The 18,916-nt window shown below is 38.6% G+C and overlaps 1 protein-coding gene across 1 annotated transcript in view; it reads left to right on the plus strand.

Annotated features, from left to right (window-relative positions):
• The window catches only part of jhy (junctional cadherin complex regulator), an 86,434-nt gene that overhangs the window by 59,471 nt on the left and 8,047 nt on the right, over positions 1-18,916 (plus strand). Inside the window, exons 4-6 of the mRNA XM_028810395.2 lie at positions 7,167-7,846; positions 12,132-12,399; positions 14,449-14,535. Coding sequence (XP_028666228.1) covers positions 7,167-7,846; positions 12,132-12,399; positions 14,449-14,535 — 1,035 coding nt within the window. The remainder of the gene's footprint in view (positions 1-7,166; positions 7,847-12,131; positions 12,400-14,448; positions 14,536-18,916) is intronic.

Consider the following 18,916-nt stretch of genomic DNA (forward strand, 5'->3'; position numbering starts at 1 on the left):
ACTTTAAAAAAATTATTTGCTCATTCATCTTCCCTCTTCATAATATCAGATTTTGACAGATCACATGTCATTATCATTCTGTGTCAACAATTTGCAACAATATAGGAAACCAGAAGGGGAGTAAATACGTTTTCACTGCACTGTAACTAATATAAACATGTATGCTTGTTTGTGTACAAGGTGAGAACATTTCAATAAATCTGACATATTTAGTTAGAAAACTTTGAATGAAATATTAGGTTCACTATTGTAAACTTGCATTTTAAGTAATGTTTTCTAGTTTTGAATCCCTCTTAGTGACATGAAAAAAAGAAAACATTTTTATTATTATTATTATTATTGTTATTATTATGATTATTATTATTATAAATGAAGCACTTTTACTATTATATATTTTAAATTCCTCTTTCCAGTTTCATGCTTCAAGTATTACTGAGTTTGCCTTCTCTGCTGTAATAGCATATCCATTTTCTGCTATTTTCTGCAGCTAGGCATGCTTTTTGTATGTTGATAGTGGGAACATAAAGTGGACCACATGAGTGCTTGCTTGTTATCTGTATAAGTATTAAATGCATTCTGCTTGCAGTAGTGCACATTCCTGGGACCCGAGTTTGAATGCTTTTCAGATTTTAAGGTTGATTTAAAAGACATGGACATAGAAAACACATATGACATCAGAGTTTACAAGATACAAAGCTGAAATTGGCCTTTGTTTCTCAGTCTGAGAGTGGCATCGTTGTTCAGTAAGCGCTGCCGACTAATTAATCAATTTATGCAGTTTAAATGTTCAGTTTTTTTCCACATTCCAAAGGGTGTAAATGTTAGGTTAATTGGAAAAGTGAGCTGGCACAATTACATATAATGTTTTGTAAGGTCAAATTTGGTCCCAGTTCCGAAGAAAGGGCATTCCAGTGATCACAAGGAGTTCCGACCAGTTGGTGTTACTTCATACATAATGTTGACCTTTTTGAGGCTGGTCCTAAAACAGCTATGACCCCTGGTTTTGGAAAATGTGGATCATCTGCAGATTGCCAATGAAACACATATATGTGTGGAAAATGCCCTGATCTACATACTCAACAGAGCCTACTCCCACTTAGGCAACCCCAATACTACAGTCAAGGTAATGCTCTTCAATTTTTCCAGTGCCTTCTGCACCATTCTGCCTCTTTGACTGGAGAAAAGGCTCAAGGCTTTATATATTGATGCCCCCCACAATAAGGAGACTCATGTCTTTTCATGTATGCAGCAAGCTTCTGGAAATGATTTATCAGACAGTAGTACCCAGTTTGTTGTTCTACACTGCAGTCTTCTGGGAAGCAACTTGAGCTCAAGAGATGCGCGATGCCTGAACAAACTTATCGGGAAAGCCTGCTCCATCACAGGGCTTACACTGGACACAATGGAACCTGTTGTGGAAAAGAGAATGGTGGCAAAATTGGATACCATTATGAAAAATTGCCTCCATCCCCTCCAGATGCTGTATGCATCTAAATTTCCTCTTGAAATTAATAAAGTTTATTTAATTTATTCTAATAATAGTTAAATGGAATACTCAGAATAAATTAATGTATGAATAACTCTCAATGGAAAACACAAGGGCAAAATTAATGTCCCAATAAGCACCCACTGGTAATTAAGACTCTGCTTGGGTACTCCCACAAAGCATAATGGCACAGACAAACATCAGATCCAGCTTTTGATGACACAACCTTTCTTGACTTCTTATTTCATTGCTAATAGAAATAGAATAAATAAATAAAATAAATAATAGATTAGAATAAAGTGGCTATTTTAAAGATTTTTTAAATATATATTATCTAATTAGATACAAAACAAATATGATTTAAATTTATTTTGAAAGAATGCATAGTAAATACAGATGGCACAATACTTAGTGCTGTCTCATGGATCTAGTCCGTGGTTTGAATCTCGTAGCCAGTCATGGTCTTTTCGCTTGTAGCTGCTCTCCCTACATATATATCGGATTTTATCCTGGTTCTTTTTTTTTACTTGACCCCAAGAAGTGTGCATTGGGTTAACTGGTGATTTTAAATTGGCCCCATGTGGGTTTGTACATGACTGGGCCTTATGATGGACTGGTGCCCTGCCTATGGTTTCTTCCTTCTTTGAGCAAAACATGGTTCCCATGACCCTGATTTAAATTAACTAGATTTAAAAATATTGTGTGTAGTAAAATTTTAAAATGTAGTACTGTATTTTAATAGATGTGGAAGGAGATTCATTGCTGGGCCTCTTGCCCTTCTCTTTAGCAAAAATGTCCGTCATGAGTAATATGTGGCTTTATATTATTTGAATGGAACCGTCAGCTCCAAATAAAGTTGAAGACACCACAAGATAAAAATAAAGATCTTTGTAATTGTTTATTCCTTCAGCCTTTCATCCTGCTGCCAGTCAAACCCTTTTCCCCACTCACCATCCAACTCCAAGTTCATCATCATACCACCATAAGTAATATTCTTCTAGAATCCCTTTTGTGACCACAAATGTCTCACTGATCCTGAACCCTGTTGCCTTGTTAGAACCATGTCACCAACCATTCCAACCTACTTATCAAATTCATGTTAAGAGGAGACAGTTCTTATTCTGGCATAACTGGTCAATAGTTTGAAAACAACCTATCTAAGATCACATTTATAAAGACACCCACACTAATTCATACAGGGCTTATTTACAGTTAATCAAACTCACATGACTATAGGAGGAACACTCACACAGAGAAATTCACAAACCTTGTCGGGGAACATGAAGCAGTATCACTAATCACTTCACAACTGTGGCATTCACAATCACTGTTGGGAAAACATGTCACTGGAGTGAATGGTTGGGCATTCTCAGTTCCTGCGATATCACATAGCATGAATTTATGACCGTTGTAACTTTAAGAAGAAGAGGTATTGTGGTGTAGTGGTAAGTACCCCTACTTTATGAACTCTTTGCCCTGAATTGAAATTTCAAACCCACCATTTGCTTGTTCTCCCTGTGTTTATGTACAGTGCATCCGGAAAGTATTCACAGCGCATCACATTTTCCACATTTTATGTTACAGCCTTATTCCAAAATGTATTAAATTCATTTTTTTCCTCAGAATTCTACACACAACACCACATAATGGCAACGTGAAAAAAGTTTACTTGAGGTTTTTGCAAATTTATTAAAAAAAAAAAGAGAGAAATCACATGTACATAAGTATTCACAGCCTTTGCTCAATACTTTGTCGATGCACCTTTGGCAGCAATTACAGCCTCAGGTCTTTTTGAATATGATGCCACAAGCTTGGCACACCTATCCTTGGCCAGTTTCGCCCATTCCTCTTTGCGGCACCTCTCAAGCTCCATCAGGTTGGATGGGAAGCGTTGGTGCACAGCCATTTTAAGATCTCTCCAGAGATGTTCAATCGGATTCAAGTCTGGGCTCTGGCTGGGCCACTCAAGGACATTCACAGAGTTGTCCTGAAGCCACTCCTTTGATATCTTGGCTGTGTGCTTAGGGTCGTTGTCCTGCTGAAAGATGAACCGTCGCCCCAGTCTGAGGTCAAGAGTGCTCTGGAGCAGGTTTTCATCCAGGATGTCTCTGTACATTGCTGCAGTCATCTTTCCCTTTATCCTGACTAGTCTCCCAGTCCCTGCCACTGAAAAACATCCCCACAGCATGATGCTGCCACCACCATGCTTCACTGTAGGGATAGTATTGGCCTGGTGATGAGCGGTGCCTGGTTTCCTCCAAACGTGACGCCTGGCATTCACACCAAAGAGTTCAATCTTTGTCTCATCAGACCAGAGAATTTTCTCTCTCGTAGTCTGAGAGTCCTTCAGGTGCCTTTTGGCAAACTCCAGGTGGGCTGCCATGTGCCTTTTACTAAGGAGTGGCTTCTGTCTGGCCTCTCTACCATACAGGCCTGATTGGTGGATTGCTGCACAGATGGTTGTCCTACTGGAAGGTTCTCCTCTGTCCACAGAGGACCTCTGGAGCTCTGACGAAGTGACCGTCGGGCTCTCCCCGATCGCTCAGTTTAGATGGCCGGCCAGCTCTAGGAAGAGTCCTGGTGGTTTCGAACTTCTTCCACTTACGGATGATGGAGGCCACTGTGCTCATTGGGACTTTCAAAGCAGCAGAAATTTTTCTGTTACCTTCCCCAGATTTGTGCCTCGAGACAATCCTGTCTCGGAGGTTTACAGACAATTCCTTTGACTTCATGCTTGGTTTGTGCTCTGACATGAACTGTCAACTGTGGGACCTTATATAGACAGGTGTGTGCCTTTCCAAATCATGTCCAATCAACTGAATTTACCACAGGTGTACTCCAATTAAGCTGCAGAAACATCTCAAGGATGATCAGGGGAAACAGGATGCACCTGAGCTCAATTTTGAGCTTCATGGCAAAGGCTGTGAATACTTATGTACATGTGCTTTCTCAATTTTTTTATTTTTAATAAATTTGCAAAAATCTCAAGTAAACTTTTTTCACGTTGTCATTATGGGGTGTTGTGTGTAGAATTCTGAGGAAAAAAATGAATTTAATCCATTTTGGAATAAGGCTGTAACATAACAAAATGTGGAAAAAGTGATGTGCTGTGAATACTTTCCAGATGCACTGTAAGATTTCACTCCTATGACCCAAAAAATCTGCAGTTTATGTACCAGTATATATAATTGGTAATTCTATATTATCCTTAAATCATTGATTATTTGAGTGAGAATGATTTTATATTATCATTTTAATACAGCTAAAAATGTGGGTGTTACATAAATTAAGCACTGAATTAGATTACATTTTTTAATATTCAATTTCCTTTATCTATTAAGTTGACTTTTTTTTTTAGTTAACTGTTGACATAATCAAATGCTTAATAGTTAATTATTTTAAACCTTGGACTTTTTATAATCTGTCATGGTATGTATACAACTTTGTGTATTGCTAAGATTATTTTGAAATTGAATTATCTCTTCCAGATGTCCACTTTTATATGAGTATAATTATTATGTTAATATGAGACGTACCTGAGCCCTTATCCTATTATCATTGACCTTATCCTGCTGACTGACCTACAATAAACATTCTCATCTAAAATCCATTCTTAATAGAATTCAATCTTTTCTCCTTTTGAGCTGGAATTATTTTTTTTTTGTAATCCTGCATTATTTTTTCATTAAAAATAGATATGGAATTCTGTTTCTCTGTTTAAATTTAATAGTGAAGTAAATAGACATTTGCTAAATTATAGTTAAGATAATATGCAATATCAATACAATTACCCTCATAGTTTTGGTATTAATTCTGTATTAAAAAAAATTAATATATATTTAACTTTGGTTTCTGTGCTATATACAGTATTTTAATGAATGCACATAATTTAAAACATGATGAAGTACATTTTGTTATATACCTTAATAATGTATCTCCATTATTACAAGTAATTCATTTTTAAAAATTTTTATTGCATTATTTGTAACCTTACATTTTCCATCTTTTTAATTGTCCTAGTAATTGAAATGATATATATGAATGTTATTTTATTACCTGGTGAAACATTGACACAATGGTTAGCAATGCTTCCTCACTTATCTTGGAGCCTGGGTGTATACCTTAGTCTGATGTTTGCATGTTTATGCCATATCTGTATGAAGATTTCTGGTTTTTCCAGTTTCCCTCCCATGTCCCAAAGTAGTATAGGCTAGGTTAATTGGACTGTCTAAATTGTCCCTTCATAAGTGAATGTGGGTGCATGCATTACCACCATGACCCTATAATTGAATTTAATGGATTTAAATGTTGATGGATGGATGGATAATCTAGTTTGACCAGATGCCATAATGGCACAGTTCCATTGAATAAAAGAACAATCATGGACAAACAACTAGATACAGATGGTCCAAAATTTGTTGCACTGTTGTTACAGAGTTGTACTTTGCATATGTTTATGAAGAGAACCCACGGTTATAGAGCTAAGAGCCACAAGGGAGCTGTACATCTACCGAAGATGTAATTGGAAGGATCTATGAGTATTACAGTGTGGGCATCCTGCCACAAGAGGTCAGTGTGCCTCATTAGTTTATTGAACACATTAGAAGGAAATTCTCCATGTGCACTGATTCACTAGGGAGGTTATGGGGGCTGAGTGAAAAAGCGGGAGAATCTCTGCGAACCACTAGATACCAATGAAGGAACCTGTTATGTAGAATAGGTGAAACCAAAGAAAAAGAGAACTCTGGTTTTTAATAGCACTGGAATATCAGGGCAGTATCATGTAGTGATTAAGACTTTGGACTTCAAACCCTGAGGTTGTGGGTTCAAATTCTGCTACTGACACTGTGTGGCCATAAGCAAGGCACTTGACCTACCTGTGCCCCAACTGGAAAACCAAACAAAATGTAACCAATTGTATCATAAAGTTGTAAGTTGCCTTGGTGTCCGACAAATAAGTAAATGTAAATATAGGTTTGTAACGGAACTTGAAGAGACATCCACAAAGATGGCCACAGGTCTTAATAGATTTATTCATTAACTCTAAGATGGTTTTGGAGATTTACCAGGAAGCATCCTCTGAATAGAGTATAAAGGCACTGTTGTGCCATAGCTCATTTGATCCTGGAGATTTTAAGTGAGTTGAGGCAACACTCAACTTGGTGAGGAGGTAGTGTGACCTTCATGAAAAGAAGAAGAGGGAGATACTTTGGGTGCTGAGTTGGGAATGCTGTTTGGTGTTAGATTTGGACCAGGTGCCCCACTGGGTAGACACACATTCACAACTTGTTTGCTCAAATCCAGAGAGGTTGTAGGAAGGTATTGCCATTTTTTAATTTTGTTATTTTGTGTTTCTTCCTTTGTGTATACCTGCTTTGTTTGGTTTAGCCTTTATAAAGCATTATTTTTAGTTAGAAAAAATATTTTAACACTCACTTTTCCAAATGTTGCCTTATTTCATTATACCCCTTGTATTTTATTTAGTAATGGGAAATATTATTAGTATTTAGTATTATTATTTGTTAAGTACCTTGCTTGTAAGTATGACTTTTCATGTGTAAATTAAATAGAACTAGATGTGTTCATTTTAAACAGCTTTTCAATTACTTTATACAATCCTGAGACTATCTTAAGGAGCCACTTTGAAAATCAATGTCATGTCTACTTTTGTCTCTTACAGACACACAAAAGCAAACAGCTTGTTGCCAGAAAAAGAGGGGAACAAGACAGCAGCAGGAAGCCTCCACTTCCCCCTGATTCTAAGACTCAGAGAAGCAATAAACAGAATGGAGTCCTTGAGATTCCCCTCCAAGACAGGCGTCACAATGTATCTTTTAATGGCTGTCTCCATTCAGATCATCAGAACTCTGAAGTTTTGGTTCTTGATGACTTGAACTCCAGTCGTTCTTCAAATCTTGACAGTTCAGGCAACTCTATGGTGTCCACGTTGCACGGAGCAAAAGTGAAGTCCTTCAAGCAGAAAGCACCCACTGTCAATTTGAATATCAATTTTGATGGTGCTGACATGCAGCCTTATGTGATTCAAGACCAGCAAAAGACTATCATCAACCTAAAATCTCCCCAAAGTTTATCTAGTAAAGCTGTTTATTGGTCACCAAGGACCAATCATGACTCTAGCTTTGGAAAGTATCCCACTGGCCAAGATGTAATGGCTGCTTCTTATGCATTGCAATACCCCAGACCTCTTCTGACTGCACTTCCAGCTTCCCAGGTTCCTTATGATGAACTCTTAGCCCATCAAAAACATGCAAGCCTCATGCATCCACAAAGAATTGCTGATGACAGATTTGGGATGGAGCTCATAACATATGATAAAAGGATGGATCTTAACAGACAAAGGTTGGCTTAATGTTTTGTGTTATATAAATATTAAATGTGTGTTAGTGGCTGCTATATCATTGATATAACTTATTTCAATTAATTGTACACGGATATGGCATAATTAGATGACTATTTTACTGCTTGTTTCACTGATGCTAAAGTCAAACACGTGGTGAGAGTGTAGCGCACTCTACAAGAAGACAGTGAAGCAAACACATATATTCAAATATAATAATAATAGTAATAATAACTATTAGGAATAATCAATAAACAATTTGATCACTAAACATACTGTACATGCAAGTAATTTTCACTGTAGCACCTTCAAGTTTGTGAGAATATACAAGAAATGTATTCAACATATGGCCTATGGACCAGATCAAGCCCATCAAGGGGAAGGTTCCAACCCTGGGGCAAATAAATTCCAGGACATACATATATTAGATCACATACTGAGCTGTGACATATCCACTTTCAAGAGGAACCCTCAACCACAACCTCACTGGCACAAAACAATAAGAATATGGTCTACAGTCAAAAGAAGAGGTGCATCATTACTATGAAATTAAACATCTTAGTGGTGTAGGGTTAAAAAATGCAATGGTGCCATTTCAGTAACATAAACACTTTATATATGATTAGCTTTTAGTGTTTTATATCAAGTACAAGCTAATAACGTTAAGCATAATTTGACAAGTAAATCGTTCCACATGCAAGTACTGGGGCACTGGTAGAATGAATCTCTTAATAATGCTGAGAACAAAATGTAATACAACCAAGGTCTACCCTGAGAGATGCAGAAGCTTGACAGGCACATCAGAACATATGAAGTGGCACCCATGCTGTATGAGATTCTAATTAATATCAGTTCGATACATTAGTTTTCAGTCATCATCTAGCATAGATGTCTTATATAAGAGAAGAGAATTATCCCAAACACTTTACTACTTCTACTACATATTCAAATTAGATAAATATGTGACCAAAATCAAGGCCTGTTTAATACAACCATATCTCTAAAACAGTTAAGTGTTACATTATTTTTTCATAGGAACCTTTATCCATGTTTGAAGAAACTGGACTATATTTAAGTCTCAGAGCATAATGTTTGATTTCCAAGTAAAAAATATGTTCAGAAACATTAAAGCGTTAAAGAATAGGTTTGAGAACCCTTGTCTTTACAGTCTTCTTAGTCATAAAGTTCTACCCAAATTAAAATATTATAGCATGCTGATTAGTGCTTTAAGCTGTTGTCTGAATTAATTGTGATATGTAGGAAATAGTCCAACATTCTAGTCCATTCTCAGTCATTAACTATGGCATGAGCTTCAAGCCACAGTTCTGCTCAGATTCTTAAAAAAAGACCTGACCCACTGTTGAACCCTGATGAATTTATCAAATCATTTTATTTAGCATTTTAGTTAAGGATATTATTCATTGAACTCAAATGCACAGAGAATCTTGAAAGATGGTGTGATCCAATATTCTCTATGTCTGCATTAGAAAGGTTAAACTACACTTGCATAATGCACTGTATTCTCTTTAATATTTATGAATATAAAAATGAAATTTTCTCTCTTGTCTGACTAGCATATGTAGACTTACCATTAAAGATTACATTATTAAGTGAACCACAAAATAGCTTATTATAACAACCTGAAAGAGGACCTGTAGATTACCTTTATTCCTCTGGCTTACTCTCTGTTCCCACTGTCCTGTTGAAGCTCTGTAGTACTATTCTGAGGCAAGGAAAGCAGTGCTGTGTTAAATGTGTAGTTTTTTCTCATTTAGTACAAGAGGCAACCTTGTTCTTTCTGCCTTTAAAGAGAAATGTTCATTATTTTTTGCTATTTACTCTGTAGGCATTAAAAGTAGTTAAGAAATATTAAGATTGAAATATGGAGTGATTTGCAAAATCATTTAGCAGTAGTACTTACTGGGAGAATTTAATTAGATTTGGTACATTATTATTATTATTATTAGTAGTAGTAGTAGTAGTAGTAGTATATATTCTGGCTGATGACTTAGAACTCTTTATATAAAATTGCATATAATGGAATTACAACCGAAAATGTAATCCATTTTGCAATATACAGGGGCAATTGTCTTATCCAATACAATTGAATTCTAGGCACAAAGTCAAAGCCAATAGATATGGAGTCAGTTTTTCCTGATATACAGATTATTATGGTATGAATTATAAATATGTAGTTGACTTGATATAAAGCATATAGAGTAAATTCTTAAAACAGTATATAATGTCTAGTCTGATATATCTTATAAATGTGATTGAATTCTGAATAAACTGCTGTTAAATTACAAGTTATATATAACACACACACACACACACACACACACACACACACGCACACACACGCACATATTGTATATATATTGTGGTCGAGTGAGGAAACACAAGTCCGCTCAATAAATCTTGGGGCACCAACCTTCAAACAAAAACTTAAACAAAGTATACATTCTGTAAGGAGCAGGAGTCAGTGAAATTTAAGGCAAAAGAAGTGAGGATAGCCAAATATGAGCTTTAAGGTCAAAATTCCTTATGAAACTTCTATTATGCAGGAGCTCCAACCTGAGGTGTGCTCTGCTCACAAAGTAACCCTCCTTCCATTGACACTGTGATTTATAGGTGGAAGGGGAGGAGTCTGGTACTCTCACTGGGCATCTTCTCAGTGCTGTGGAGAAGACATGATTAGCACCCTCTCATCCTGAGGTGGTACCACATACTTTAGAGGAGTACTGAGGGTGATCTTCAGATGCATAAGCGTGACAATATGCACAGTTTGTAAATAATTATGTGTATATGTATAATGTGTATGATCATTTTGACATTATATATTAAAATTCTTCACACATGCAGTATACAATCACATGAAATATATGCTGTATATATTTATATATATATATATATATATATATATATATATATATATATATATATATAATATTTTTTTTTTTTTTTTTTTTACTGTGCTTTATTATATGCTTGTTAATGACTAGTATTGTCTTAAAATGTAAGGACCCTTGGCAAAGTAGCTTCCACATTTCTAGCTCTTTATTCTTGTTTGACTACCAGAAGATGGCGCAAGTTTCCTCACTTCAACCTTCACCTGTTCATAGAAACTAGATATATAATCAATGTGATCTTATCTAGGTATAATGAATGAATAACCTGTGCCAGAATTTTTTAAAAGATCAGTAGCTCTTAGATTTATTTAAAAAAAAACTGTAAAGTAATAAAATGAATAATAAAGCAAAAATAGATAACAAGTTAAAAGTAAGAAAAATAAATATAACTTACTGTTTATTTATGGTACACTGCTCTGTCTGCCATTATCCAAAGATGTGGTTGGGTATATGATTTCATTGATTTTGTTATTCTAACCTGGTGCATGTGTGGTAGAACCCAATGATATTCTGGTGCCCCACACAGAGTTGTTTGCCTTTTTCTTATGCCCAGTGCTCTTAGCATCTTTTGCACCCTCTGTGACCCCATATTTGGATTACACAATTATACGAGGGACATTCAAAAAATTTCCACACTTTTATATTTTCGTTGGAAATGGTGAAGGCAGGAGGAGTAGTAATTGAGCTTTAAAAAGTTGGTACGACACAGGGAAAATTGCATCACAAATGTAATTTGTTTTTGAAATATTAATAAATAGAGTTAAAAAAAAATTGTGGAAACATTTTGAACATCCCTTGTAAATATGAATCACTGGATTTATGATTTATAATTGAATTTCTTAAAGATAATTTTAAAATGACAAAAATGCATACATGTAGAAAAAAAATCATTCATAATAAAAATAAACAACAACATCCATTTTGCTATATTTAGTGCAAAAGGCAGGTACTGAGCAGAGATGGGATTCAAGCATACAACCATACTACCCCACCCAGAATTGCCTAAACTTGACAATTAACCCGTGCAAAACACAGGGAGAATGTGAAAGCCCAACTCAGAAGTCTGTATTGCTAGGCATTACACCATCTGCAAGGTGACTTCATACTTTTTAAACCATAAATATAAGTAAAAGGGAAATAAGTGATTAAATGCAGTAACTATAAACTCTATAATGTACATGTAAACCTTTACATTATAATTTTAATATATAGTACATGTTTCTTTCACCAAGGATGGAACAATAAAACATTTATCAGGACTTTGTGTATATATAAACAACAAGTAATCAGTTTAAAATTAGATTAAGGTTTAACTTATTTATTCATTATAGTTATAAAACACTTAATATTCTTTATATTGTATCAATGTTTGTTTCAGATTCTCCCCACTGTCTCACATGCAGTCCAGCAACCAGCAGTTTGGAAAACTGTCCCAGCAAAACCAGTGGCAACCCAGCGGCCATCCCGAGCAAAAGGTGAAAATGTACACTGTGCTGCCCCCCATTGCTCACACAAGTGGTAGCGATTCCAACCTTAATGAGCGGACAAGTGAGCGTTCAGTTTCCAATCTACAGAGAAGCAGCTCAGAGGGCTACCTTGCACAAATGGAAAAACAGAAGCAGTTGAGACATAAAGTAACTTATAAGGTTTGTATTTGATAGCATGTGCTTATTGAAAATCATTTACCTTTTTTTTCTGTCAATATCTGTTGAAAATGTCTTTTTAATTTGTAAGACAATTTCAAGGGAATTATCTTTATACAGCAATTTTTGATGTATTCTTTAATTGTTGGGAATTGCTGCATGCAATATTAAGTAATAATTTGTGACTGGCCTAGACGTTACATGGAAACAATTACAGTAAGTTCAAAAGCAAAGCGGCTTACTTACTAAAGAGGAACTGCACCATAAGCAGAAATATCTTTTTGGGTTTGAGTTTCGCCATCTAAAACATTTATAAATTTCATCAGAATTAACTACTGGAACACCTTCACTTTAGCTGACTTAGGATAAAAAGGAATGGAGGAATGTTGATGCTGTCGTAGGGGCAGTTCAAGCTGATACCTAACATGCATATCCTTGAGATATAAAAAAGAATTGAAATATCTACAGAAAACTCAAATAAACATAGAAAGAGCCAGGCTGGTAGCCAGACTGGTATTTGAACCCAGGGCTTTGGATCCTTGAAACAGCACCGTTAATCATAGTGTAACTTAATTATTTATAAAATCTTTTAACTAATAGGCAACATTTTTCATGAAGTGAGAACATTTTCTGTTTTGCAATCCATGGGTTGCAGTCTGTATTAAATGATGATGCACATTATCAATAAGCTGAGGCAAGCACTCAGGATATATAATTTGCTGTTAAGAAAAATTATAACTTTTATTACTGAACAGTCATGTGCATTAGAAGCATCCCATCTGAAACAGTAAATCAAATCTTAGTTTTAAGGTACCGTTTTTAAACATACCCACTGCAGCTAATCTCAACAGAATTAATAGTAATGTGATTAGCAAAAATCCTTTTCTTGGAAACCAGCAGGCTACAGAGATGCAAATGTGCATGTAATCTGCCTCTTCATGCTTTGTGACGAACCAGATCAGGGCTAACAAGGTTGTTTTTTCTCTGCAATTAAATGGAACTTGTAAAATCATCACACCTGCCATCTTTCCAGACAAAGGGTTTCATGTATGGCTTGAATACAATGAAGATATTGCTTCAGACAGTCAATGTGCTGTAAAACACAGAGTAGAATATACATTTTAGTGATGTACAGTCTATTTAGTGCAATGCTTTAAAGGAAGAGTTTGATGCATTTTAACACAATATGTTATTGGTGGCTGAGGATTTTATTAATTTTGATTAACTTTATCTTCCCTCACATACCAATATAGTATTTGATCTAATAGTTTAGACTGACAGAAACAATAGTATAAATGTTGTCAATTTATTTATTTTCATTTAAATTTAAGAAATGTTTTTATATTACATTATGTAACAGATTATTGGTTTATAGATTGTTAAAATTAATGCAAATGAGCAGATGAATAAGTTTAGAATATTGGAGCAAATCAGCATGTAAATAGCAAAACAAGTAAAAGTAGCAGTGAAGTGAAATAAAAAGAACAGCGCAATAACCATGACCAAAGGAAGATTTAGATGTCTGTTTAAACCCCTCCTGGAGCCAGTCTGATTTCAAATAATTGACCGCTTTGTTTTGTGATGTGCACTATAGTATTGCTGACTCAGTGCTCAGCTTACCAGCTCTAGAGATTATTCCAGCAACATGTTGAGCAGCCTTTGCACTAATCACCCCTGCAGCTCAAGCATTTGCTATCTTTTTGGCTAATTTGTGTTTTGTGCCTGGTTTTGTCCAAGATGAACATACAGATGAAAAAATCAACCCAAAAAGAGTCATTAAAGACATCAAAGATATTATATACTCAACCATCAATTTTCCTACCTGTTTAATACACTAGCTTTGTAAGGCTCTGAATGCATCTGTTTTAGAATATATATATATAATTTTTTCTCTTTTAAACAAAACAAGACCAGTGTTTCTGAATAGCAATATTACTTTAAAAAGTAATGTATGAGTTTTAGATGTTAAACCACTTTGAGAAAACTGTTGCTATTAAACAATGTATTAGACTCATGTTGATTCTACTGAAATCCTTTTTTCATCTCCTGTAGCCTTATACTTTGGCAGACTATGCAAACTTGCAACAAGAAGTGAAGCTGGGTGGTCTTGGCCCAAATTGCATGATATCTGATGAGAAGGTGAGGTACATAAATAATTGTATAAAAAAAAAAAAAAAAAAATTAATTATTTTTTTGTTTCCATATGACGTTTGTTAATAGCATTAAAAAGGGTAAGTTAAGGTCCAACATAATATTCCTCAAAATCTCTCAGTCAATTTCATCTTCATGGAAGCTGCATTCCACATTTGAAATGGGAATTCAGAATTTTCAGCTGGAGTACCCTTTTGAGTCGGATTTCCAACTCATAAACTTGGGACTAGTCTGTCAAATCTGAGTTTGTCCGACTTTAGATCATGACATCAATCCAAAATGGTGACGTACACTGTGAACTTTAATGAAATCTGTAGTATAGTACTATTTAAATGCACTTCTGTGTATTTGTGTCTCATTAAAATCAGTCGCGCACACAATACTGTCCATCTTCTATCTGTGGACATGTAAATATGTTGTTTGAATATGAAAAACAACATGTAATATGTTGTTATCCATTGGAGCAAGCAAAACAAATGGTTTTCTGAATGCGTCCATAATGGTTTTCTGAATATTTTACTGTGTCACAAAAACGAGACATACTCAGATGAAGGTTTGGGGCAGCCACCCGTATAATATGGTATCCTGGCTGCAAAGTGGTTTTTTAACAAATAAACAGCACTGATGTGCATACAACGGAGTCCAAAACAAGACTGACAGGAAGTGAGGTCATAAGGATCAGGCCCATGTTCTTTAGCCATTGGTTCGAGCCCGGACGTGACGTCAGAGGGGCCGGAGCCGGTAAGGTCTCCTTCCATTGGCTTGGTCCCGGAAGTGACGTCAAGAGAGCCAGATGGAATCTCCCGGGAATGGTCTACAGGAAAGAGAGAAAAAGAGTCAGCGCACTCTGCCAGCTCCCGGCATGCCTCAGAACTGCCGTCACTCAAGCCCTTTAGCTGCCTCCCATGCGCACGTGTGTGACAAGGCCCCCCCCCCTTAGCCCAGACCCGTCGGGTCGGGCGACCCTAACCGAGAGGTCGTGAACCCGAGAAAGAGCATCAGCGTTGGCATGGAGAGTGCCTCGACGATGAACGAGCGAAAACTTATACGGCTGTAGGTCAAGAAACCACCGGGTGACCCGCGGATTCGACTCCTTGTGCAGGGCCATCCACTGTAGGGGTGCATGGTCCGTGACAAGGGTGAATTCTCGGCCCAACAGGTAGTACCTAAGCTGAGTAATCGCCCATTTAATTGCCAAAGCCACACGTTCAACCGCTGCATACCTGGTCTCCTGGTCCAACAGTTTCCGACTCAGGAACATGATGGGGTGCTCCACACCATCGACGCTTTGGCTCAGCACGGCCCCCAGGCCTGTGTCCGAAGCGTCCGTCTGGAGGATGAAAGGCAAAGAAAAGTTAGGTGCCATCAAAATAGGTGCGGACGTAAAGGCCTGCTTTAAGTCACCAAATGCAGCGCCTGTCTTCTCAGTCCATACCACAATGTTCGGGGCCCTCTTCTTTGTTAAATCAGTCAAGGGCACCGCTCTCTCCGAGAACCGGGGTACAAACCGGCGGTAGTACCCCGCTAACCTGAGAAAGGCTTGGACCTGCCTCTTGGTTCGCGGACGGGGCTATTTCAAAATGGCATCTACTTTGGAGCACTGTGGCCTTACGGTACCCCGACCCACCAGGTAGCCTAAATATTTGGCCTCGCTTAATCCAAAGAAGCATTTCTTGGGATTAATCCAGAGCCCGGCCTCACCAATTGTCCGCAATACCGCTCGGACATGCTGTAGGTGTTCCCTCCATGTGCTGGAATAGATGACCACCTCATCCAGGTAGGCAGCACTGTATGAGTTATGAGGCCGGAGCACTTTGTCCACCATACGCTGGAAGGTTGCTGGAGCCCAGTGTAACCCAAATGGAAGGACACGATACTGCCAGTGTCCGCTAGGGGTACTAAATGCGTTTTTTTCCTTCGCGGAGTCCGTTAAAGGAACCTGCCAGTACCCTTTTGTTATGTCCAGTGTGGTCAAATATCGAGCCTGTCCAAGCCTCTTGAGGAGGTCGTCCACTCGTGGCATTGGATAGGCATCAAATTGGGAGACTTGATTAAGCCAATGGAAGTCATTGCAAAACCTCCAACTCCCGTCAGGCTTACCGACCAACACAATGGGACTGGACCAGGGACTATAACTTTCCTCAATCACACCTAGTTCCAGCATGCGCTTGATCGCAAGCTCCACTTCAGCCCTTTTTGCCTCAGGAAGACGATACGGGCGTTCTCGGACAATAACCCCGGGCTCTGTCACAATGTTGTGCTCAACCAGAAAGGTCCTTCTTGGGTTCTCACTGACTAGATAGATAGATAGATAGATAGATAGATAGATAGATAGATAGATAGATAGATAGATAGATACTTTATTAATCCCAATGGGAAATTCACATTCTTCAGCAGCAGCATACTGATACAATAAATAATATTAAATTAAAGAATGATAATAATACAGGTGAAAAAAAACAGACAATAACTTTGTATAATGTTAAATGTTAACGTTTACCCCCCCTGGTGGAATTAAAGAGTCGCATAGTTTGGGGGAGGAACGATCTCCTCAGTCTGTCAGTGGAGCAGGACAGTGACAGCAGTCTGACTACCTCCCGAACGGCCCGGATAACTGTTTCCAGCTCCTGCCGTTGTCTGGGACTTAAGTCCGCACAGAAGTTAAGGCTGTGGGTGTGAGCGAAGAGTGAGCGGGGCTGGCCGGAGGAGAGATCGGGATCCCTGTCCTTCCACGGTTTCAGCAGGTTCACATGATAAACCCGCTCCTTCGGCCGACGATTGGGTTGACTCACCAAATAGTCGACGAGTCCCTTCCTCTCCTTAACTTCGTAGGGGACTTGCCAATGGGCAAGCAACTTAGAGTGTGAGGTAGGCACTAGGACCATGACCTGATCTCCCGGGTGGAACTCCCGGAGAGATGTGCCGCGGTTGTAATAACGGACCTGTGCTGCTTGGGCCTCTTCCATGTGACTTTTAAGGAGGGGCCGAATCTTTCCAAATCTATCGCGTAATTGCGCGATATACTCTAATATGTTTGTAGAGGGAAGAGCCTCTTCTTCCCATCCTTCCTTTAGAATATCTAATATGCCCCGGGGTTGTCGCCCATACAGTAATTTAAAAGGGGAGAACCCCATGGAGGCTTGTGGGACTTCCCAATAGGCAAAAAGGACGAGGGGGAGGAGCTGATCCCAGTTCCTTCCATCCTCGCTGACCACTTTATGCAGCATTTGTTTGAGAGTCTGATTGAACCTCTCCACTAAACCGTCGGTTTGAGGATGATACACCGCATTCTTTAAATGCTTTATTTTCAGTAATCTGGCAGTCTCCTTGAACGTCTCCGAGGTGAAAGGTGTCCCCTGGTCCGTCAAGACTTCCTTGGGGATACCCACGCGCTCAAAGACCCCTAGTAATTCCCGTGCGATGGCTTTAGAAGTGGCTGAGCGCAACGGAACAGCTTCGGGGTATTTTGTAGTATAATCCACAAGGACTAGGATGTACTTGTGTCCTCGGGCTGAGGGCTCTAGAGGTCCGACTATATCAACCCCAATTCGATGGAAGGGAATATCAATCAGGGGAACAGGAACGAGAGGAGCATGGTCCTTTCTTGGATTTTGTGGCAGTTGACACTCCGGGCAGGAAGCACAAAAGCGACGAACCTCCTCATTGATTCCCGGCCAGTAGAAACAGAGCTTGATCCGCTCCAGGGTTTTTTCGGTGCCCAAGTGGCCACCTAGGAGGTGGGCGTGTGCTAACTCACAGACCTGCCACCGGAAGGTCCGCGGGATTAGCAGCAGCCTTCTCTCCTGCCCGTCATGCATTGCTACGCGATAGAGAAGATCGTTGTCTAACACAAAGTGAGGACCCTGTGGCACTGATTGGTTTGTGCGCTGGCCGTTGACTAGAACCACTGCATTTTTTGCAAATTTCAGGGAATCATCACTCCACTGCTCCCTTTTAAAGGAAGCCGGCGTCTCTCTAAATTGAAACCGTAAAAGGGAGAGAGGGTCTGCGCCGACCTCAAGGGGCATGGTTTCCTCCCGCTCCGCCACGGCGCTGGTAGATGACGTGTCGGCACGCGACAGTCCGGGAGTTGCCATGTCACTCAGAGCAGCTGCTTCATCTCTCTCTTCCGGCTGAGTACACGGCGTGGAGACAGCTTGAGACGGCTCATCCCCGTCCATAACTAGGCCCAAGTTATCCCCAGGAGTGGTATGTGACTCACCGCTTTTTATGTTAGACCAGTCCCGCCCTAGTATCACCGGGTGTGGAGGATCAGGAAGGATCGCCACGGTTAATTTCTGAACTGATCCTCCGTAACTGATGACACAAACGGCGGTCCTGTACCAGCGAGTTTCCCCGTGGACACAGG

Source organism: Erpetoichthys calabaricus, chromosome 9 (assembly GCF_900747795.2).
Source record: "Erpetoichthys calabaricus chromosome 9, fErpCal1.3, whole genome shotgun sequence".
NCBI classification, from domain to species: Eukaryota; Metazoa; Chordata; class Cladistia; order Polypteriformes; family Polypteridae; genus Erpetoichthys; species Erpetoichthys calabaricus.